The 24,787-nt window shown below is 40.6% G+C and overlaps 1 protein-coding gene across 1 annotated transcript in view; it reads left to right on the plus strand.

Moving 5' to 3' along the window:
• Positions 1 to 3,924: 3,924 nt before the first annotated feature.
• Positions 3,925 to 24,787, plus strand: part of CPA6 (carboxypeptidase A6) — a 67,462-nt gene continuing 46,599 nt past the window's right edge. Inside the window, exons 1-2 of the mRNA XM_067467401.1 lie at positions 3,925 to 4,134; positions 24,340 to 24,415. Of these exons, the coding sequence (XP_067323502.1) occupies positions 4,007 to 4,134; positions 24,340 to 24,415 (204 nt within the window). The 5' untranslated portion in view covers positions 3,925 to 4,006. The remainder of the gene's footprint in view (positions 4,135 to 24,339; positions 24,416 to 24,787) is intronic.

Below are 24,787 nucleotides of genomic sequence, written 5' to 3' on the forward strand. Positions count from 1 at the left end.
TACAAGTGTGAGTAGATCAGTAGGTACTGCTTCTCCAGGAGGGTAACTGCACTCCATGCAGTCATGCTTGCCACATGACCTTGGGGGTGGCTATGGACAATGCTGGCTCTTCAGCATAGAAATGAAGATGAACACCACCACTACCACCCCTCCCCCAGAGTAGGACACGACTAGACTTAATGTCAGGGGAAACCTTTATCCTTTACCTTTTTACCTACTTCACAGAGTTGCAGTGAGGATAAATAATAACAATAACAATAATAACAATAACAACAGCAACAGCAACAACAACAATAATAACTTTATTCTTACACCCTGCCACCATCTCCCCAAAGGGACTCGGGGCGTCTTACATATGGGGTAATGCCTGCAAGACATAAATACAAAACAATCAATTCAGGCAAAATCACAATTAAAATAAGAGCATAATAAAATATAACAATCCAGATAAAAACACAAGTAAATAAAACATAAGAATATAAAACAGCAGTGTTGAAACTCAATCAAAGCAAAGTCCCCCTCCCAAAAAACAAACAAACAAACAAACAAACAGTAATCAGTGCTATAATGGTTGTGCCCAGGCTATAAAAAGGGCCAGGCATGGGATAGTGCAAACAGTGCACTATCCCACAGGGCCGGGGTATTGGATGAAGTTCAGAGAACATAATATTATCAGGCAACCTAGGGACTTGGCATTTATAACTAGGGACTTCTCTATTCTACTTTGAGCTCACTGAACAAAAGGTGAGGATATAAAGTTCACAGTCAAGTATTGCTACCTCCAGAAATTCAGTTTACAGTTGGGATAAATGGTAAGGGTGGCCCAGCAGGGATGTGTTCATGGTGTACTGGCAATCAATGATCCTAAACCCATTTACTTATGACTCAATGAGGTCTTGCTTCTGTATAAGCATGCCAGGAATTGGACTGCTGAAGACGTTTGTTTCCTCTCTTTGCCAAGTACCAAATGTGTACTCCCCTGCTGTTTTACTGTTTTCTTTCCCATTTCTTCTCTCACCAGTTCTGCAGAATTGGCTCAAATTACTCAGTTCTTGGGTGCTCCTTGTACACCCAACCTCCTGGCACTACCAATTAAAAGCTTGCAAGTAGTCTGTCTTCAGATTTACGACTGAAAGATAAAACAAAAGGTGGTAAAATTCAGGGTGTGGTTTTGTCTTATGGAAGCTTCTATAAGTTTGAGTGAATGTTTTCACTTTTATAACTAAATCCCCTCACGTCTAGAACCAGTGTTTCCTTCCGTAAAACAAAATGCAAAGCCATAAACTTGCTCCATGTTACAAAAAACAAAACTGAATTTTAGAAAGTTATCCCACAGAATTTCTAAGGCCGCAATCCTGAAAAGCAGCCATGTGATGTTTGAGCATCAGACTTCATCTTTATAGACCAAGGCTTGAACCCCATTTAGCCATGGAAGCCATGGAAACTGTATACCATGTAGCTGTGGACAAGTCTACATAGAGACCACCAAACGCAGCACCCAAACATGAATCAAGGAACATGAAAGGCACTGCAGACTACTTCAGCCAGGCCCGTAGCCAGGATTTCGTTTCGGGGGGGGCTAAAAAAATTTCAGGGGGGGTTTCGGGGGGGGCTGAGTTTCGGGGGGGGGCTGAGTCTGACTGAAAGAGGGTCTAGCCTAGCAAACCTTTTGTATCATTACCCCAATACCCCCATACATATGGGATATATTGAGAATGGTGATCAAATCATGATATTAATAAACATAACAGTTTAAATAATGCACCAGTAAGGCCTTTTCGCGAACCACCATGAGAATTTCGGGAGGGGCTGAAGCCCCCCGAGCCCCCCCCCTGGCTACATGCCTGACTTCAGCCAGAGAAGTCAGCCATAGCAGAGCACCTGATGAACTAACCTGGGCACAGCATATTATTTGAGAACAACAGAAATGCTGGACCACCCTAACAACCACCATGTCAGACTACACAGAGAAGCCACTGAAATCCACAAGCATGTGGACAATTTCAACAGAAAGGAGGAAATCATGAAAGTGAATAATATCTGGCTACCAGCATTTAAAAACTCCAAAATCAGGACAGTAAATAAAGAACAACATTCAGAAAACAGGGGAAATCAGACATGAAACAATCAGGGCCACCTAACACCTCCCAACAAAGGATTCCCCCAGGCAGGAAGCAGCCAGGCTTTGAAGCTGCAAAGCCATTCAATGCTACTCATGGTGGCCAATCCAATGCCCTCACTGCGGAAGAAGATGCAGATCAAGAATAGGGCTCCACAACCACCTACAGACTCACAAGAATTCTGATCCTGGAAGACTATCCTACTCGGCCAACGAGGGATCGCCTAAGCCTGGCCAATTGTAACATTGACACTTGATGTTTTACCATCCTTGTGGGAGGCTTCTCTCATGTCCCTGCAATGGGGAGCTGGAGCTGATAGAGGGAGCTCATCCACGCTCTCCCAGGGTTCAAACCTTTGACCTGCCGGTCTTCAGTCCTGCCAGCACAGGGGTTTAATCCACTGTTCCACCGGGGGCTCCAGCCACATAATGAGAAGAAAGGAAAGATTAGAGAAGACAATGATGCTGGGGGAAATGGAAGGAAAAAGGAAGAGGGGCCAACCAAGGGCAAGATGGATGGATGGTATCCTCAAAGTGACTGGGTTGACCTTAAAGGAGCTGGGGGTGGCTCTGGCGTGGGCTGGTCCACGAAGAGTTGGAAGCAATTGAACAAATAAACAACATAAATCATAATAATATGTGTTTAATGCATAGGTGTTTTTCTTAACTTTTATAGTTTAATATATATGCTTTATTGTTTTTATATGAGGGTTGAATGAAAAGTAATGCCTCCACCTTCGTAACTCCTCAACAGATGGCAGTACTGGTATGCAGCAGGTACTGGCTTGTTCAGTGGACTCTCCTCTACACTTCCATTTTGGTGGGAAGCTTTAGCATTGAATGGTTGTGTTGTTAAAGAGCGAAGTATGGAACCCTGCGCAGACAGTCAATGCGACTTAAGCAACGTGCAGTCATTGAATTCTTGACAGCAGAAGGTGTCACCCCAAAGGAGATTCATCAGTTAATGCACACTGTTATGGTTATTGTGTTGGTGTGAGTACTTTGCATCGTTGGGCGAGTAAGTTTAAAGATGTTGGGGTGAGAACATCTAACTTGCATGACAAAGAGTTGGACGTCCTGTGACAACAACCACCGAGTTTCACAAGCAAAAGGTTGACAGATTGATTCAGGATTTATTTCTATTACTCACTCGGCTTAAAGAAAAATTTCAAGCAAGTTGAAGAGCACATTCCAAGGATTATTTCTGCATTTGATTTATTAAAATATTCCCATCCAAACCCAAGTAACGAAGGTGGAGGCATTACTTTCCATTCAGCCCTCGTATGTTTGTTCATAGGGCATTGAATTGTTGCCAATAGGTAAGCGGCTCTGTGTCCCCTTAAGGGTGAGAAGGGCGTATATAGTAAATAAATAGATCAGAAGGTGATCTGGCATCAGATCCTGGGATATAGGGCAGTATAGATTCACCCAAAGGCAACCCTTTTCCGAACAAGGGAAACCTCCTGATAGGGTCGCCCTGAGTCGGGAAAGACCTGAAGGCAGACACAACAGGCTGCTGCTAAAACTTGTTGCTGTAAGAAAGAGATCAAGAGATGGGAGAGTTTGTGGTCGGAGTGGAGAGTGGAACAGCCAGCCTTCCGAAATGTGTCTCCTTCGATGGGACAGAAATCCCCTGCTTCAACTGCCTTCCATTGAACTTGAGGCGGCTTAGACAGAGCGCAAGCAGCCCTCCTCCGGACTCCTCGGCTGCCCCCTCCCCCAAAAGAGAGGCTCGACTCCCGCCTCTCCCCACCCCTCTCCTCCTCCTCCTCCTCCTCCTCCCCCATTTCCAGCCCCCTTCCCTCCTTCCCTCCTCATTGTGCGAGAGACTGAGGTGGGGCCGGGCGCTCTCCATCCTCCTCCTCCTCCTCCTCCTCTTCCGCGACCATGAAACTTCTTCGCGGGGGTCTGCCTGTCCTCCTCCTCCTCCTTCTCCTTTCCTGGCCGCTCTCCTGGGAGGCTGAGACGGTGGAGCCCCTCCGAAGAGGCTCCCTTTACGGCAACCGCTACGCCGGGTGAGTCTCCTTGCCCCTCTCCTTGCCCTGGGCCGCTTCCCCTGCCCCTCTCTTTGCCTAGACGGGAAAAAGGCTGATGCCTCCTCACGCTAGAGCCGTGCTTCTCAACCTTCCTCATACCGCGACCCCTTAATACAGTTCCTTATGTTGTGGTGACCCCCAACCATAACATTATTTTCTTTGCTACTTCATAACTCTAATTTTGCTACTGTTATGAATCGTAATGTAAATATTTGATATGCAGGATGTATTTTCATTCACAGGACCAAATTTGGCACAAAGACTTGTCCGGTTGGGGAGGGTTGATTTTGTCAATTGGGAGTTGTAGTTGCCGGGATTTATAGTTCACTTTAAATTCAAAGAGCATTCTGAACTCCCCCAACGATGGAATTGAACCAGTCTTGGCACACAGAACTCCCACGACCAACAGCAAATACTGAAAGGGTTTGGTGGGCATTGAACCTGATTTTGGGAGTTGTAGTTCACCTACATCCAGAGAGCACTGTGGACTCAAATAATGATGGATCTGGACAGGCCTGTAGCCAGGATTTCGTTTGGGGGGGGGGGTAAAAAATTTTCAGGGGGGTTTCAGGGCGGCTGAGTTTCGGGGGGGGGGGCTGAGTCTGAGTGAAAGAGGGTCTAGCAAACCTTTTGTATCGTTACCCCAATACCCCCATGCATATGGGATATATTGAGTATGGTGATCAGATCATGATATGAATAAACATAACAGTTTAAATAATGCACCAGTAAGACCTTTTTGCAAACCACCATGAGAATTTCAGGGGGGGGGGCTGAAGCCCCTCAAGTCCCCCCCTCCCCCGGCTACATGCCTGGATCTGGACCAAACGTAGCATGAAAACGTCCCAATGTGAACACTGGTGGAGTTTGGGGAAAATAGACCTTGATATTTGGGAGTTATAGTTGCTGGGATGTACAGTTGACCTCCAATCAAAGAGCATTCTGAACTCCACCAATGATGCAATTGAACCACTCTTGGCACACACAACTCCCAAGAGCAACAAAAAATACTGGAAGGGTATGGTGGGCATTGACCTTACATTTTGGAGTTGTAGTTCACTTACATCCAGAGATCACTATGGACTCAAACAATGATGGCTCTGGACCAAACTTGGCATGAATACTCAATATGTCCAAATGTGAACACTGGTGGAGTTGAGAGAAAATAGACCTTGACATTTGGGAGTTGTAGTTGCTAGGATTTATAGTTCACCTACAATCAAAGAGTATTATGAATCCTACCAATGATAGAATTGGGCCAAACTTCCCACACAGAACCCCTATGATCAACAGAAAATACTGTGTCTTCTGATGGTCTTTGGTGAGCCCCTCGCAACCTTCCCAGGAGTCCCAGCCCCCAGGTTGAGAAATGCTGGCTTAGATGTAAAGAGGCTGATGCCTCCTCATGCTAGAGAGCCTTCTGTTCCTCTGGCCCCTTTCATTGCCCTTTCAGCCCAACTGGCCAGAGATCTATGATCATCACAGGAAGGGGAGGAAAGAATGCTTCAGTGAGGTTGACATGAGCAGGGCAACTCCTCACAAAGCAAGCCTGATAAACTTGGAGATCCCTCAGTCATTCCTACAGACTGGGGGGAAAGTGACCTTAAACCTGCCTTGAATGGTAAGTCCCAACTAGGGATGCCTTTAGAACAGTTTTTCTCAACCTTCCTAATGTCCTGACCCCTTAATACAGTTCTTCATGTTGTGGTGACCCCCAACCATAACATTATTTTCATTGCTACCTCACAACTGTAATTTTGCAACTGTTATTAATCATAATGTAAATATCTGATATGCACTGGACCAAACTTGGCACAAGTACCCCATACACAATGGGATTGAACCACTCTTGGCATACAGAACTCCCATGACCAACAGCAAATACAGGGCATTGACCTTGAGTTTTGGAGTTGTAGTACACTTATATCCAGAGAGCACCGTGGACTCAAACCACGGTAGATCTGGACCAAACTTGGCATGAATACTCAATATGTCCCAATGCGAACATTAGTGGAGCTTGTGGAAAATAGACCTTGACATTTGGGAGTTGTGGTTGGTGGGATTTATAGTTCACCTATAGAATTGGGCCAAACTTCCCACACAGAACCCCTATGACCAACAGAAAATACTGTGTTTTCTGATGGTCTTTGGTGACCCCTCTGACATCCCTTCACAACCCTTTCAGGAGTCCTGACCCCCAAGTTGAGAAACACTGGCCTAGAGGGAAAGAGACTGGTACTTCCTCGTGCTAGAGAGCCTTCTGTTCCTATGGTCCCTTTCATTGCCATTTCAGACCAATTGGCCCAAGATCTATGATCATCTCAGGAAGGAGAAGAAACAATGCTTCACTGGGACTGACATGAGCAGGGCGACTCCTCACAAAGCAAGCCCGATAAACTTGAAGATCCCTCAGTCATTCCTACAGACTGGGGGGAAAGACGAGGGGTTTTGTAGGGACAGCAACCTTAAACCTGTCTTGGCAAGTCCCAAATAGGGGTGCATTTAGCAGTAGAAATTAATGCAACTTGACAGGACTTTAATTGCCATGGCTATCACAACCTGGGATTTGTGGTTTGGTAAGACACACACTATCACGCTTTGGCCAAATACTTTTGTGTCAAACTGCTTTACTTCCGGGATTTGTGTAGATGCATTCTTCTCTAGTTGGGACTTACAATTTGATGCAGGCTCAAGGTTGCTGTCCCCTCTGCACCCTTTTCGAGAAAGTTTCCCTTGAATTATTTGCTGAACATCAGTGAACATTGATGTTGGTTCAATAGGTGCCTTCTTGCTGGGAGTGGCAATTGAAATTAGCCTTTGATATTAGTAAGAACTAAAGCCTTTGATTTCCTCATTGGACTACTAAGAGAATAATACAAGTGATCGACATTTTTCTTGTTTTTAATTTCTGCCCCAAACAGCAATCTGTAATGATAGAAATGTACTTATGTTGGTCTACCATAGCTCTAAAACCACAAAATCTGTACCCTTGATACTTGCTTACTATGGAGACATCAAAGTGCAACTACCATAATCCCATAGGATTGAGCCATGGCTGTTAAAGTGATGTCAAACTGCATTCATTCTAGACTTCTCAAGACTTCACTAGTTATTTGTTATGTGTATAATTCAGATTGCTTACTGTATTGTATGTGTGTGTATTGGTATGCAATTTCACTTTAACTCTTTTTGTGGATGGGACTATATACCATGTGATCAGGTCTGGGCTTGTTTGGGACTCAGACTCCATTTTAGAACAGTGTATGCTTCAGACTTCAATGCAGGAACAGTTTGTTTTGGACTTCAGTAGGAACAGCAGGCTTTGAGACTCCATTGGACTTTCTCACAAGACAGAGACTCTATTAGACTCTCAGAACAGAGAGATGCTTTGGATTATGAACAGAGAGATGCTTTGGATTATGAACTATTGATTCTTAGAAAGATGCCCTGCATTACCTACACAGAGAAACTACTTCAAATCTATTTGTAACTGGACTGATAAGCAAAGTACATGTATGCTGAATACATGTAGTTTGTGAGCAAACCAACTGTGTTACTTTTAAAGATATCTACTTATTTTTGTCTCTTGAGAGCTTGATTTGAAGGCAAATATATTTTAAGGGAGAGTAGATGTCTTTGGGCAACTAAAAAGAGCACTTCTGTAATTCTGCTGTATATATATATATATATATATATATATATATATATATATATATATATATATATATATATATATGTTTGTTCATTGGCATATCTTTGTCCTTAACAGTTCAAAGATATATCTAGGCACATCAGTTTAACAGCTGAGAAAACTAGTATCCTTGTATGAATGCTGGTGAATGCCATTTTCCCAAAAAGATTATGACTCAAACAGGTCATGTTTTTACCAAGAGGTTATAGCATCATTTTTCAAAAAGTTATAACTTCTAACAAGGTCGTGCTTTTCCAAAGATCATAAAATCTCCAAATGGTTATGGAGATTTCCATTTTACAAAAGTATCCCAAGTTACCTCTTAGAAGAAAGGGAACTCCTTAAAAGTAAAAGGTCTAATTAAGAGCAGGAAGGCTAGTGATTTGGTCTTAATATATGCAGCTAGTTTTGGGAGGAGTTATGGGTATCCAACCCATAAGAGCCTTCATTTCTGGTCTTCGGACTATTCGAACTACAGAGACCCTACTGTCTTGAAACTCGGTTTGCCCATTCCCTTCTCCAAGCATTTATGTATGGGATTTGCATGTTTATATGCACACAGACATAAACAATGAGAGACAATGAGTTTTCCTGCTATCTGCTTTTCTTTTCTGTGACTGGCTGGAAACATTTTGTATTTTGTACCTTTATTTTGTAAGTTACCTTGAAGAAAGAATATTAGTCTTTATGAGAGAGAAATGAATGGCATGTATAAATATGTGAGGGGAAGTCATAGGGAGGATGGAGGAGGAAGCAGGCTTGTTTTCTGCTGCCCTGGAGACTAGGATGTGGAACAATGGCTTCAAACTACAGGAAAGGATATTCTACCTGAACATTAGGAAGAACTCCATAACTGTGAGATCTGTTCAGCAGTGGAATTCTCTGCCCCAGGGTGTGGTGGAGGCCATCTGTCAGGGTGCTATGAATGCGATTTTCCTGATTCTTGGCAGGGGTTGGACTGGATCGCCCATGAGGTCTCTTCTATGATTCTATGGTTCTAGAGGAGGAGGGAAATTTTCCCTTTTCATGGTCACAGTCATACACATAACCTAGGACAAATTCCTATTGATAACAGTACTTATTTCATTCCCATTTTCTGATGGGATAATAGTTTTCTACAAAGAAAATAGGACTTAATTGTATAGACTGTTGCTCTGCTAGAAAGTACTTGGAGACCAGGTAATAATAATAATAATAATTATTATTATTATTTTTATTTATTTATTTATTTATTTATTTATACCCCGCCACCATCTCCCCCAATGGGGACTCGGGGCGGCTTACATGAGGCCAAGCCCGAACAACAAATTGCAATAAAATAAACAACATAGCATTAAAATATAAAACATATAAGCATATAAACAATATATGAATCTTGCAAGAGCTATGTCAGTAACTATGAATCCTGCAAGAGCTATGTCAGTGATTCCCAAATTCTGGTCTTTCAGGTGTTTTGGACTTCACCTCCCAGAATTTCTGGCCCTTGACCCAAGTGGCTAAGGCTGCATTGTGGTCTCTGAGGATGTTATAGTCTAGTCTAAGTGTGGGCAAGCTTTGGCCCTCCAGGTGTTTTGGACTTCAACTTCCACAATTCCTAACAGCTAGTAGGCTGGGTTGCTGTGAGTTTTCCAGGCTGTATGGCCATGCTACAGAAGCATTTCCTCCTGACATTTGACCCACATTTATGGCAGGCATCCTCAGAGGTTGTGAGTTCTGTTGGAAACTAGGCAAAAACCCAGTGATTCCAGCCATGAAAGTCTTTGACAACACATTGAACGGCCAGTAGGCTGTTAGGAATTGTGAGAGTTAAAGTCCAAAACATCTGGAAGGATGAAGTTTGCCCATGCCTGGGCTAGCCATTCCTTGAAACTCAGAACAACTACCATGTGATTTTGTAGCTTGTAAATGTTATTTTGAAAAGGGCGATCCAAAAAGGGCAGGTGGCGGGATCCAGTGCTATGTTTATAGTAACATTGAGGCTTTCTTTTCATAATCTGTGGCTCCAGATGGTTTCTCTTTTTGGATCATTGTTTTACAATGCAGGGGATCTTCTAGAGGAAGGTGATATCTCCTGCTTCCAATCATACCCACCTACTGGCCATTATTAATAGTAAGCCTTCATTATTATTACTTTTGAATGATGATACAGGCATCCTGACCATGGATAAAGTTATGAATATGCATAGTTTCGTTATTTTAAAACAAATCTTTTATCTCAACTGAAGTTACTTAAGACAGAATGGAAACTCTAATCCACTTGTTCTAATCATGAGTGGAGGACACAGCTTCAAAAGAAAGAAAAGTCATTTTTAGGTCAGTGACGAAAGTGTCCTTGGGGTGTCAAACCAGAACACACAACAGGCTTTGAACAGACAAAAATTCTCAACTTCTTATATTTCAAAGGCAGACTGAACAAAGCATAATCATCTGAAGTACAGATTGGTTTATATTATCTGTTCTGTTTAAGTGAATTTTTTTGAATTCCCCATTGGCATCATTACTGTACTCTGTATTTTGTATACTCTGTTACCTATTTTTGTTTAAAAAGCAAAATAAAATCCATATCACTCCAGAATGATCTTCGAATGTGCGTAAATTCAAAATATTATTAAATGAGGTTCAACTTTGGCCTTGGATTGTAAAGTACTTTAACCTAAACTAAACCCAATTGCTAGTCTTAGCAATTAGCCCTAAATTGTAAGACATACGTTTACAAAGGTAAATCGCATTGATTCAGTTGCTCTACTCAAAATAGGATTAGCAATTGGATTTCATGCTCCATTTTTAAAACTGTGTTTGTGTCATGACTTCTTCCATACTTTAGGTAGTTTAGTTCTACTTAGAGGAACCCAAGGAGCAAACTGGTATACAACAGTAGGAAAATGAAAAAATATATATTTTGTCGTGTCAGGAGCAAGTCGCTTCTGGTGTGAGAGAATTCGCTGTCTGCAAGGACGTCGCCCAGGGGATGCCTGGATGATTTGATGTTTTTATCATCCTTGTGGGAGACTTCTCTCATGTCCCCGCATGAGGAGCTGGAGCTGATAGAGGGAGCTCATCCGCCTCTACCCGGATTCGAACCTGCGACCTGTCGGTCTTCAGTCCTGCCGGCACAGGGGTTTAACCCACTGCGCCACCGGAGGCTCCTGGAAAATGAAATAAACGTATAGCACTATGACATTAAAATTTGCTTGCCTTTTATACAGAATATACAGTATTCAAAACAGTGCTATGATTGGTTCAAAATATGCAAAAGGAAATAAGATCTGCCTTGTCTTCTTTTCATTTTTATTAAAGCAGTAAGGCCAGCCATGTGAAACTCAACCAGTCATTGAAGTTTTAAAAACTATTCCATATGCTTTGGGGAAAACAGAACATAGAATTGGTAATATGATATAAAGCATTTCACCCCTAGGTCACTAGCAGTGACAGAGCACTTAACACATGACAGCTGCTTTGTGGACCATTGCCTGCTTGCAGGTATTCTGCTCCCACAGCTTAGACCCTCTTAAGTGATATAAACAAAAGCAAAGAACTGAATCAACATGGAGAGAAAGGTCGCAAAGAGAAACACAAGCTTAATGAAGGTCTCGTCTAATAGTTAATCAGCATAGAACCAGCGTTATGAAGAAACAATGAAAAGGCTGAGACTTCAGGTATTGAGAGAACATAATTTTTTTACATTTGGATAACTGTGGCAAGTTAGAATCTTAATGGTGTGAAGTCAATGTTTTGCACGAACAAGGTCAAGTACCCATTACAGCCCACCCTTTGTATCTACTGCTTCTGCATCCATGGATTCAACCATCTACCACTTTAAAATAATTTAAAAATACTTCCAAAGCAAACCTAGATTTTACTAAGGGATGCTGTTTTACCATGTGTGATGAATTCCCTACCTGTTAGGCTAGGAAAAGCCTAGGAAAAAGTAGGCCCAGGAAGTTCGGCAGCCATTTTGGAAAGGGTGATGGGGCATCCATTTAAAACTCATTTCCTGACGAGGGCGTGCTTAGGTACTTGGAGGGAAATGGGAGGAGTTAGTGATTGGCTGAGAGAGAGTGGGTTGAGCTTAACTTAAAAACCCTGTCAGGGAGATTGAATCTGGGTGTCAAATGAGAAGGAGCTAGGAGTTTGGAGTGGAGAAGAGAATAGTTAGAGAGGCCTGAAGTGGTCAGTTAGCTAGCAGAGATAGCTAGTGGGAAGATTACAGCTATTAGGGAAGATAGCTGGGGAGTGGAGAGACAGAGCCCAAAAGAAAAGGACTTTCTGTGTGGAGTTTGGGGTTACTTTCAGAGAGGAAGTCTTGTCTGTAATCTCTGGAGGGAGAAAGGAGTTTTATTTGTAACTAAGTTCTGAACTGCTCAAAGAAACCACACGCTTTTAAGACAATCTTTCAAACCAACTAAGCTTGATGCCTATTTTGTTCCAGTTCTCTTAAATAAACATCATTGTTTTATTGTTCAAAACATCTGCCTCACGTGTGCCTCTGTGGATGAAGTTTTTCTTGCAGTACTCAGAGGTTTAATGGTGGCAGTGTATATTTTAAAGAAATAATATTTTCAGTGTTGCCACAGTGCACAGGCCTGAGTGCGAATCCAGCACATTCTTGCCTAAAGATACCTCAAGGAAGCCAAAGGGCTTACCATTGCTTTTAAGTTTGGTGGCTGCCAAAAGGTTTTCCAGCTGCCAAAAGGTTTTCCAGCCAGAAGAAAGTTCCAGCTCATTGCAGCTTTTGTTTTGGCTTTTAATTAAAGAAGCCTCTAACTTTGACAAGTGGTATACAGCTGCTGGGATTTATATTGCCTAAATAGCCTCTATCATTCTAAGTGGTTGCCAGTTGGTGGGATAATCTCCCAAATAAAGACTCTACCTTTTACACCATGCCATAGTACATTGTGGCACTTGAGCATCCACTGATTTTATCACAGAGGGTATCAGGGAGGATCCTGGAACCAAACCCAGGAGACAGCACTAGACCACTGTATTTAAATTGCCATTAGTCTGTAATTTCTAACACTATGTTCTCTGACAGCCTTATGTCAAATATTGTAAATAATTTTGTTTTTCCTCCTCATTTGGTAGATTTGATCCAGTCTGATCATCCTTGAGTAAATCGATCTAAATAGTCATGTTTAGGTCTTGTCAAATTCTGCTCACATGTACATTTAAAAGCACCTAAAACATATAAAAAATAAGCCTTTTCTATGGTGAGAAAGAACTCAAAATTCAGTTCATTGTTCATTTGCAGGGACTGTTTCAAACAAAAAATGTAGTTGGGTATAATGTGAGGGTGGTTATATCAAGTGCAGTGCTTTTTCAGTTATCTACTAGACTTATTCTTTAGTGAATTGAGGTTTTGCTATGAAACTAATTGGGTGATATTGAACACGTCACACTTGAACAAATCACAATCTAGAGCAGTGGTTCCCAACCTGTGGTCCTTGAATCACCAGTAGTCCCCAAGAATGAAAATATGGTCCCTGGTCTCACAGTTTCTACACTGTTACCCCAAAACCATGAGAGTGACTGGTCTCGTGAAAGCCTCTTATAGTGCCAAGGCAACAGAGATGTCGAGAGGGAAGAGGCTGACTACCCATGAAAGATGACTACTACCACATCAGCTCTAGATTATTCAATATGATTTTCTGTGAGCGAGCAGATATCGACTATTGGATGGCATATATTCTGTATCAGAAACTAGAGCTGATGTGGTCTATCCAATGCAATTTTCTGAATCAGCGCCTCAAAATAACCAAACTGAATCTCAGGTTGACCAAAATCTATTTGTAACCATTTTGGTACTAATGTTGGTATTGAACTGTTCCAGCCCAGCTTACCTGTCCAAACATATCTCCATCTAGGAGTTTAAGATCATCTGGGGAAGCCCTGCTCTCAGTCCTGCCTTCTTCTCAGGAGCAACATGTGAGGACAAGAGACAGTGCTCAGTGGTGGCCCCTCGGCTGTGGAACTCCCTCCCTAGGGATATTAGTTCAGCCCCTTCCCTCCTGTCCTTCTGCAGAAAAGTGAAAACATGGCTTTTTGAACAAGTCTTTGGGAACCTAGTTCAATAGATAAACATGGAACTATGTGAAATCGAATACTGGAACGGCTTAGACAATGTTTTTGGATGATGAGGCTAATAGTGAAAGTAGTGGTTTTATATGTTTTAAAATGTTTTAATGTATGTAATTTGTAATTCTGTTTTAAATATTTATTGTTATTTTACATTGTTTTAATGGCATTGAATAGCTGTCTATGTTGTAAAGCCACCTTGAGTCACCTTTGGGTTCAAGAAAGGCGGGGTACAAATATCGTAAATAAATAAATAATGTTGGAGAGTGGTCTCTGGTCAACGTGGTCCCTGATCAGTGGTTGGGAACCACTGATATAGAGCGAGGAATTCTCCCATACTTCCTGGGAGCTCCCATATTTGGGTTATATTTTCTTTATTCTTCGAGTTCTCGTATTGTCACATATAGGTAATATCCAGGTTATGAACAAGATGTAGGTTTGTTCTTACATTGAATTTGTATGTAAGTTGGAACAGGGTGATCTTTTGAATTTTATAGGGTTTTTAATAAATAAATACTCAGAGGTGCTTTCACTAGTTTGTATTAAATTTAGATTGTTCCTTCTAATATAGCACTAGGAATGTTAACTTCTGGATGTGTATGAATTTTCGTGTGTGTGTTAACATTAGCCTTTAAGAAGAATCTGCAAAATTCTCAGTTCTTATTTCATTCATATGTGCCACTGAGTAGATTTTGTTAACACCTACAAAATAAAAGAAATTCAATTAAGTAATAAGTAAAGAAAAAGTATCCAAAGAAAGCAAATTGATATCTCTTTGTTACTTTGCAAGTGGAGAGGAAATCTGTCATTGTTGACACAAAAAGTGATAGTGGGTCTCTGTCTTCAGCATCAGTGATTGTATCATCCATCATAATGTCAGCATAAAAGAACAAGGCATTCTTAAAAGCTGTATCTCAAAGGGACAGATTGACAGAAAGGTTGGAAGAAACTGTTCAATTTGAACTAAACCTGTATCTTTACCTTGGGGTTGAATACTTTAAAAAATAGTATCAGGGCAAAAGGTTCTGATTTTGGGGAAGGAAAGAAAGAGAGACGGCAGACCATCTTTTCAATACGATACGTGGAATAAAATAATCCAAAACCGTACATTTTACACTTCTTTGGATATTTTAACTCCCAGAAGGCAGCAAGATGAGGGTTTGTAATTTGTAATCCAAAACATCTGGATGACATTGTGTTTAAGAAGGCTCTGGAGCTGAACTTAGGCATGTACATATACTGTTTGGAAATGCTATTAGACACTTCTCATACATTGTGGATTAGAGTAACATTATTCTATGGAATTAAATATGACACTGAGATGTAACAAAAGAATCTAGACTATGGGAATCAAATTTCCTTTTAGATCAGGCATGGGCAAACTTTGGCCCTCCAGGTGTTTTGGACTTCAACTCCCACAATTTCTAACCAGCTGTTAGTAATTGTGGGAGTTGTAGTCCAAAACACCTGGAGGGTCAAAGTTTGCCCATGCCAAGTTTAGATGCTAAAACTACAAGTCCCATTGGCAATCATAGAATCATAGAATTAGAAGAGATCATAAGAGCCATTCAACACCCTTAGAGTAAGGTAAAGGTTTCCCTAACATTAAGTCCAGTTGTGTCCGACTCTGGGGGGTTGGTGTTCATCTCCATTTCTAACCCGAAGAGAGGGTGTTATCCGTAGAAACTTCCAAGGTCATGTGGCTGGCATGACTTCATGGATTGCTGTTGCATTCAACACCCTGCCATGCAAATTCACAGTCAAAACATTACCGACTGATGACCATCCAATCTTTGTTTAAAACCTCCTAAGAAAGAAACTCCATCACATTCCAAGGCAGCATATTCCACTGCCAAAGAGTTCTTATGGTCAGGATGTTGTTCCTAATGCTTAGAGAAAATCTCTTTCCCTATCATTTGAATCCATTGTTCCATGTTCTAGTCCAGAGCAGCAGAAAACAAACTTGCTCCATCTTCAATATGACATTTTTCAACAAAAATATTAAAACATGGCTTTAAGGTCACCCTTCTCCAGGTTAAACATATCTACCTTCCTAGGCCAGTCCTCATACAACATAGTTTCCAAGCCTTTGAACCCTCCTCTGGACACGTTCCAGCTTGACAATAACCTGCTTGAATTGTGGTGCCCAGAACTGGACACAGTATTCCAGGTGAGGTCTGACCAAATCAGAATAGAGCGGCCCTATTTATTTATTTATTTATTTACTTCATTTATATACCGCAATTCTCAGCCCAAGGGCGACTCATTGCGGTGTACAACATAGAAAAACAGGTGCAAAATACAAAACATAGTGTAAAATAATCCACAGTTCATCATTATCAAAAACATCTCATCAAAACATCAACATTACTACAAAAGCCATTCCGAGTCGTCTCATCGTCAAACCCACAATCCGATATCATTTTCGTTGTTCCATTCCTATGGTCAAATTACCAGTCATTGCACTTCTTATTCAAATGCCTTCTTAAACAGCCAGGTCTTTAACTTCCTGCGGAATATCAACAGGGAGGGAGCTAGCCTGATGTCCACGGGAAGGGTGTTCCACAGCCGAGGAGCCACCACCGAGAAGGCCCTATCTCTCGTCCCCGCCAGCCATGCCTGTGACGCAGGCGGAATCGAGAGCAGGGCCTCCCCGGAAGATCTCAAAGTCCTCGTGGGCTCATAGGCCGAGAGGCGGTCAATTAGGTATCTTGGGCCGGAACCGTTTAGGGCTTTATAGGGCCCTACCATTTCCTTCGATTTAGATACTGTTCTGCTTTTGATACAGCCTAGAATCACATTGGATTTTTAAAGCTGCTGCAACACACTTTTGACTCATGTCCAGTCTGTGGTCTACTAAGAGCCCTTACACATGGACTGTTGTCAAGCCAGTTGCCACTCATCCTAGATCTGTACACTTCATTTTTCTGCCTAAGTGCCTTTCCATTTCTCCCTGTTGCAATTCATTTTGTTAGTTTTGGCCCAAATCTGGATGCATCTGTCTGGTTTAAACCGGTAGTACAGAGATGTACAACAATGTTCATGGCATATTGCAATAGGCTTAGAGCTCTAATTTTCTGTTTGTTTGGTTTTTTTACAGTTAAAAATGTAGCAATTGTAGAAGTGCAATTGAGACATCACATATTTGAATGGAATGAAAACTGTATAATGCCTCAAAAAATCAAAGCACTTCCAATATATTTTACTACATGCTTTAAAGAATGGAAAGCTGGCAGCTATGGCAACACAAGCAAATTGCATGTTCAGTTACCTGTATACTGGTAGTTAATAGCAGATGTTCTCCATAACAAAGAAATATCAAATACCAGCTATATAGGAATAATCACAGTATTGTCTCTAATAAGAGGGTCATTTGATTTTTTTTTAATCCACAATGTTATATTTTTTTTAAAAGACCAATCAGCATTACTTATTACGAGTAATTATTACTTACTCGTAATTATTACTTACTCGTAATAATTCTAGCTTGTTGTTATTGGGTTGAATCAATAATTGTACAGTGAAGAGTTTTGCAACCTAGATTATCTTATCAGTAGATGGTGAGAATGTAGTTATAACCACCAGCAGCACCCCATCTCCATCATCTGTAAACCTCCCAAATATGTTCTGGGAACTGAAGAATCTGCCAGAAAAACTGGGCACCTTGAATCCCAGCTCGAGAAAAATGGTATATTAAGTGAAAAAATATTACAATAACAACAACAACAATGGTGATGATGGTACAAATATAAAGGAAAATCAGCTAAAAATCACTAGGCTCTGCTCCCTTTCTTCAAAGGGGAGACCCTGATAGATCCCTGTTCTTTCCGCTAATGGAAAGGAGACCTTCTGCTCATGTATGCCAATTGTTGTTTGTCTGTTCAGTTGTTCTTACATGTAGTAATAATTACCACTGGCATAATCAATATACAGAAATCCTTTTCTCTATATTAATGGAGCCAATAGGAATATTTTTATGACCAATGCATACAAATCTTCATGCATGCACTTCGTCAGAAATACTTCAATGTAGGACTGGTTATCAGAAGATACAGGAATGTGATGCAGAAGGATAATCTGGCCTCATCTGTTCTCTTTCTACTGGGAGGCAGACTTCTCTTATTTAGACAGGCCTTTGGCTATTACTTAGTTTTTGCAAATTTTAAATTAATTTATGGGGTTTTTCCTCATTATTTTGCTTTAAATATATTTAAAGTATCTTACATTACTGCTGTTTTTTTAACATAATAGTTGATTTCTACAGAAAACTGTAATATCCTACAAAGAACTGTAACAGAAAATAAAAAGTTAATCTCTCTGAAAAATGCCAAATTTAACTTTTGTTCCTAACAACTGGCCTACATGCAAATTGCAATCTTAGGACTTCATCCCACGAACGGGGAAAAAGCAGAGGAAACTGTCTTATCCCTCTACCTATTGTCTTCCCTGTCTTCTGGGATGGCCTGTCATCCCAAGTCGTTACTACATCAATACCTCTCTTTCCCCTGCTTTCTCCCACTCCTGAAGATGAGTTTAGGGCTCCGTTTCCGTGTGCTGCAAAAACGGAGCTGCACGGAGTCCCACCAAAAGTGCTCTTTTGCCATGTGATGGCCTCAGTGGGCTCAATTTCCAAAGCACATGGAAACAGAGTCCTAAACCCATGGGATGAAGTCCTTATATGCATCCCCCCCTTTTTGAACTAATACTCCTGGAAAACTGCAGTTAGCATGGCTATTGACCATACATGTTGAGAAATCAATGGAAGTGTAGTCCAAAAAATATAACTTTTCTGGTTTTTGTCCATATGTATTACCTTATGGTGCTGACAACCAATCTTTTCTATGCTAATTCCAGTTTCATGCTTTTAGTCTTCTAATAATTTAAAGCACTGTAAACTAGAATGCATTCAAACATGATGTGTATATCAAGCAAAGCAGCATGAGGCTGCTGTGTTCAATTTTTCTTTCTGATTCAGAATAAACAGTGAAGTGTTTTTATCTCAGCAGTTCACAAAAAGATGTGATGTACTGTGCAGATAAAGAGCAAACAAGATGTACCCTCTTATTAGCAGAGGATAGGATTTACACATTTCAAATTGAAGAGGAGAGAAAATTAGAAATCAACATTGAGCATAAATGTCGGATTTGTCACTGTTAGACTGAATAAATGGTGCACGATCCCTGTATTCTCTAAGATGTATCAGCTATATTTCAGTGCCTGTTCAAATTATATTTTAAATTTAAGATCTCTTGCTACAAACATCCTCATTTCTCACCCACTGGGACTTCCAAGAAAAGCACCAATTGAAGGTAGTTTGGAAGGAAGCATGAGTAAAACATTTCAAATATACTTAATTTTAAATTTGTAATATCTCTAACCATATATCCTTCTAAAAACTAATCTAAATACAGTGCAAAGCAAGAAGTAGTAACGTTTTCCAATTCAGATCAGTTCTGTGTGGGATTGATCACTTTCCACACCAACCTAAGTGGTCAGTGTAGATCAAGTATGAGCAATCTTGGGCCCTCCAGGTGTTTTGGACTTCAACTCCCACAATTTCTAACAGACTACAGACTATTATGAATTTGGGAGTTGAAGTCCAAAACACCTGGAGGGCCCAAGTTTGCCCATGTCTGATGTAGATGGAGCCATAGAGTACTGTTTATATCAAAGATGTTGATATGAACTACACGTGATATCAAAAAGGGGATAGATATACATAAAGAGTTAATTACTCTTCATATTAAAAGAAACACTTTTGGGAGTCAGAGAAAGAAATGCATTTGATATATTCTTATACATGTCATAGCAGTTTGAATGTTGAACTAAGTTCAAATCCCCACTCAGCCATGGGTAGCTCTTTTAACCTAAGCTCTTTTGACCTCCTCTGAATAAATCATGTGAAGATGCAATAGAACAGTGATTCTCAACCTGTGGGTCCCCAGGCGTTTTGGCCTATAACTCCCAGAAACCTCACCCAGTTTACCAGCTGTTAGGATTTCTGGGAGTTGAAGGCCAAAACATTTGGGGATCCACAGGTTGAGAAACACTGCAATAGAATCATTGTCACAACAACATAATTTATTTTAATGTTTTAGTTATTTATTTTTATCCTACCTTTCTCCTGATATAGGGACTCAGGGCAGCTATAGAACAACAATGTGTATATTGCAATATTGCAATACAAAAAAGAACAGAAAATATTGACAAATAATATATTTTCAGGATGGATATGCATATATTGCGGGGGGGGGGTTCAGAACAGGGCACATTGAAAGTGTTCATAATTAACTTGAAGCATTTGTTTTTATTGATCACAAGCACAAATACGTTATATGATCTTCCTGGGGAAAAAATGAAATGTGAGAAAATTATGACACCCTCCCACCACCACCACCTCTCTAAATACATATCTTGATTTTTGTGTTCGCTGAGAACACAAAAAACAAACACATTTCCACAACAAACACATTTCCACACCAAATTGAATTGAGGAACAACCATTCCTTCCTTTCCTTTTTTCCAAAAAGCTGTAATTTTACAGAATGTGGCTTGGGAGTCTATTGTGAAAACTGCAGTCCGTACTGTCCTTGCTCAGAGGTGCATAGTACTAATTGAATGGCCAATTTAATTGGCACAAAGCCACTCTAGACAAGGCCAGTGTTCCCAATTCGGCTCCAGAGATTTGCCAACCAAATCTTAGCCAACTAAATACTTAAATGGATTGATATACCAGACATTTTAATTTTTCAAAGTCAAAAATATCACCTTCTATAAGAAAATATGATCCTGTTCCTGTAGGAAAGTGGATCTGCATATAGGCCTGTAATTGGGCTCACTGTTATATTGAGATTGGAGCCAACAAAGTGGCATGATTTATTGTCAAGAGAGTGCTTTGAAAATCTTAAAAGCCCAAACAACCCATGAAAAAAAGAACAGACACTGGATAAGCTTTGCTACACCTTACATCATTTACATAGAACAAGATTTTTGACCAAAAAGGTCTTGTCTTCTTACTAGCAGCTTATAAGAACAAAGATAAACAGAGGCTTTCACATGTAAACTGTGTTTTCTGTATAAACTGCCATCACTTAGATAGGAATGCTAAGACCCATATTGTAAACACGCTGGATTTATTGGTTACATAATAAGTATCATTATCTGCTTTGCCTACCCAGAGATCAAGGAGGTCATTTTAATTTATTCAGTTCCTTCCCTGAACAAACTGCAATACAGCAGTGATAAAAAAGATTGAGTTAGCAAAGAGTAATAACATTTAACATTCCAGAAATATTGCCCAGTGCTCAAGTACTTTGCAACTTCTCTAATCATTTGTCACTGTGCAGACTAAATGGTGTCAATTTGTGCTTGCTCTACAGCAGAGGTTCCCAACCTTTTCTTGACCAGGGACCACTTTGATCAGGGACCACTTTGGCCAGGAACCACTTTGACCAGGGACCACTCTCCAACGTCAGTACCAAAAGGGTTACGAATCAGTTTTTGGTAAACTTTAGATTTGGTTTGGTTATTCAGAAAACCACAATCTTCACATGGAACAGATCCACTCAGGGGAGGGAGGAGGTGGAGAAACAGCAGTCAGAAGGGTTGTTGTTGCACCTTTCTTGGGCCTCACCCCTCCCAACATCCCATTGCCTTGACACTATAAGAGAGTTACACAAGACCAGTTGCTCTCATTGCAATGATGTAGTAACAGTGAGGTTGTAGAGCATATTGTAGTTCTTGGGAACCACACTTCTACAAGGTGTGAGGTCAGGATTTCTAAAGAATTCAGAAAGTACCAAACTGATCTTACATATAAATCTAGCATTATTTTTTACAGATTTTCTGTTAAATCACACCTTGCCCCACCCATCATTTTACCCATCATACAGTAGTCTTACTTCAACTTTTCTTTCAGACAATCAATTTTCTTCCCATACCACCCCAGAAATGTATTTATTATCAATAGCATAGGCTTCAATGGACTCTTACCACTTCATCAGATGCAACTGATCTGATGAGATGGACTGCAGCCAACGAAACATTATGCTAGATATGTCTTTTCCTTTGTTAGTCTCAGAGGTGCTATATGATACTTTGATGTTTCGACAGGAAACTTGATCCATCCCTAGATAGATCAGGTAGCTGTGTAATACAAATGATGTTGTGTTTGGCCTTACAGTAAGTTCTTCAGTACATAGTCAAAACGAATGAATCATGAGCTTGGAAACTTTGGAGAAACAACAGGTCAGTGAGGGTGACTCACAGGTAGATAGAGGGCATCTGGACATGCTTGAACTGTGGTCAAAGAATACAAAGCCTGGTTCTTGGAGTGAGGAGAAATCTCCAGGTTTGGGTCTAGCCTGTATGATTATGCATTAAGCAGTCATCACTCACAAGGGCAAGCTGTTGATGTTTGAACTTAATAAACTATCTGCAGGTGTCAGTGCTTCACAGCTAGAGAACATCTCCCAGCAGGGTTTTGAATAGGTCATTTCTAAATTAATCTTTGAATGGGATCTCTATGGTGTCGACTTATTGGGAAGGTATTTGCGTATACATGGTATTATGATATTTTCCATATTTATATGAAAGTTACGCTTGTTAATTTAATTACTGAAGAGCACACACTTTAATTATACCATAAGTATGTGATGATAATTACATCTTAAATTATACTATATTAAGATAATATGGAGAACTTAAATAAACGTTAATTAGGTTAAATGTTAGGAGTTCATGTGGTAGAGACAGAAAGCTCTTTTCTTTTCGCCACTGTTAATCTCGTCATCAGTCAGCCTGCTGGAACAACACAGATACTTTAAACTTTAGGGTGATGCCAACAAATATATAGAAGACATCATGGCTGAGTTACAACAACGATTGTTTGGCAGAAGTGTCAGGATAGTGCATGCTAAGCTACTTTCCTTGACATGGTGAAAGCTAGACCTATTTCCTAGCAACACATCAAAGAATCCATCTAGCAAATCCAATTGTATTGTCATATTCGTGTATTTTCTTCTTTCTCCACACTAGAGATGACCTAGATGCCGAGTTACGGCCAATAGGGATGAGATGAATGCACTTGTCACTGCAAAGAAAACCGATTGAGAGATAGGAAGCAAATCATTTTTAAGCGCTGTGGTTTCTATTACTGGAATTGATTGCTTTTCATTTCCTGTTCAGATGACAGCTACTTACTTGTGTGCACAACTGCAACTTTATTATACTGTATTCAGCCTCTATGTGTATCTAGCAAATGGGAGTATTCATCATAAAATGTGAGTGCTGGGATGCAGGCAACGAGGAAGGAACTAGGAACCAAGAGCCAAGATGCTGAGAAATTCAGCAAATCAGAGCCAGGGAGATTCTACACAGATACTATGTTACAGTTTAACACTGGCTCAAGAATGGGGTGTCCACAAAACGTACAACCTCAATGTGCACTGCAGCGTGCATCAAGCCAGAAACAGCGCATTAAAAAAACTTGTCAGAAAGTCCAGAATAAGCCAAAAGATTATAGAATATCCCATGTGGGGCTCAAATCCAAGACGACCAAAAAATGTGTAGTGCTTGTTAGGACACTACTAACACTGACATGTTTTTAAAAATGCTGAAACCCAGTTGGCCAGAAGGTAAACAAGTATTCCCCTAAAAGAGGAAACCACATAATTCCCATGGGAACACTTGCTTTCTGTCCCTTTGTTCTCATTTCCTGTGCCCTGCCATAGTCCAGCACTGATCCCAAATGGACACGGTATTTATTTATTTATTTATTTATTTACTGCGCTTATAGACCGCCGTTCTCAGCCCTAGGGCGACTCACGGCGGTGTACAACATGTAAAATCAGGTGCAATTTACAACATAAGCCAACATCAACTAGCAATATCAAAAACAACATTAAACAACATCAATATCAATAATACAATTACAATAAGTCATTCGCGACGTCTCATCGTTGAACCACAATCCAAATCTCGTTATCCATCTTCCGTTCCAATCGTCATTGCCAATTGTTGCAGCACTTACTCAAACGCCTTCTCAAACAACCACGTCTTTAGTCTCTTGCGGTAATGCACTTCAGTGTATCTCAGCTTACTGGATGGCAGGGGGCGGGCCGACTCCCTGGGTTCAGTGATGATTTACATTCAGCAGATACTGTGGCCCATTATTTCCAGCCTTGAACTAGTTCCTGGGGTGATTGTATAGGTGCTCCATACTGGAACTGGTTCAGTTTAATCAATTTCCTAACTGGATTTTAATGTCTGTATAGAACCAAAAGGCACCAGAACCAGAAAGGTAATAGCTCCATTGTTCAGTTTTCAAAGCTATAGTTATTATTGTTGCTTTCTAATTTACCGGTATGTTTGTTGCTGGAGGGAAAAACCCTTTTGACTTATTTTTAGTGTTTTCTAAACAGGGATAAGGTGATACGGATTGTTCCAAAGAATGGAAAAGAAGCAGAGACGTTGAAGACCATATCTCAGCAACTTCAGGTATATTCATTTTTGGCACTGATTAACTTTGCTTTGCATTGGAGAATGAGTACAGTAAGATGCTGCATCATGCCCCCACAGAGGCATTTACTGTTTTCTTTGTTGAGTCTCAGCTGTCCCTTTATTTAGAATGGATTTAGTTCCTTTTTGTATAGTTTTCTGTGGGAGAGAACCTTAATTAAACCCAGTCCCTTTAGTAACCCCTCCCCCCCTTTCCAGGTGGAGCTTGCAGTTCTCCTCAACCCTTCCTTTGCAGCTAGTCGTTCTGATGGCACCAAGTAGCCTAGAGACTGTAATATCTTCCTTGTCAAAGGTTGAGGAAACCAAGTTTAAGACTTGGAGAAACAAGTTTGAAGTATTGAGGAGCCAAAT

Source organism: Anolis sagrei, chromosome 4, assembly GCF_037176765.1.
Source record: "Anolis sagrei isolate rAnoSag1 chromosome 4, rAnoSag1.mat, whole genome shotgun sequence".
In the NCBI taxonomy this organism is placed as follows: domain Eukaryota; kingdom Metazoa; phylum Chordata; class Lepidosauria; order Squamata; family Dactyloidae; genus Anolis; species Anolis sagrei.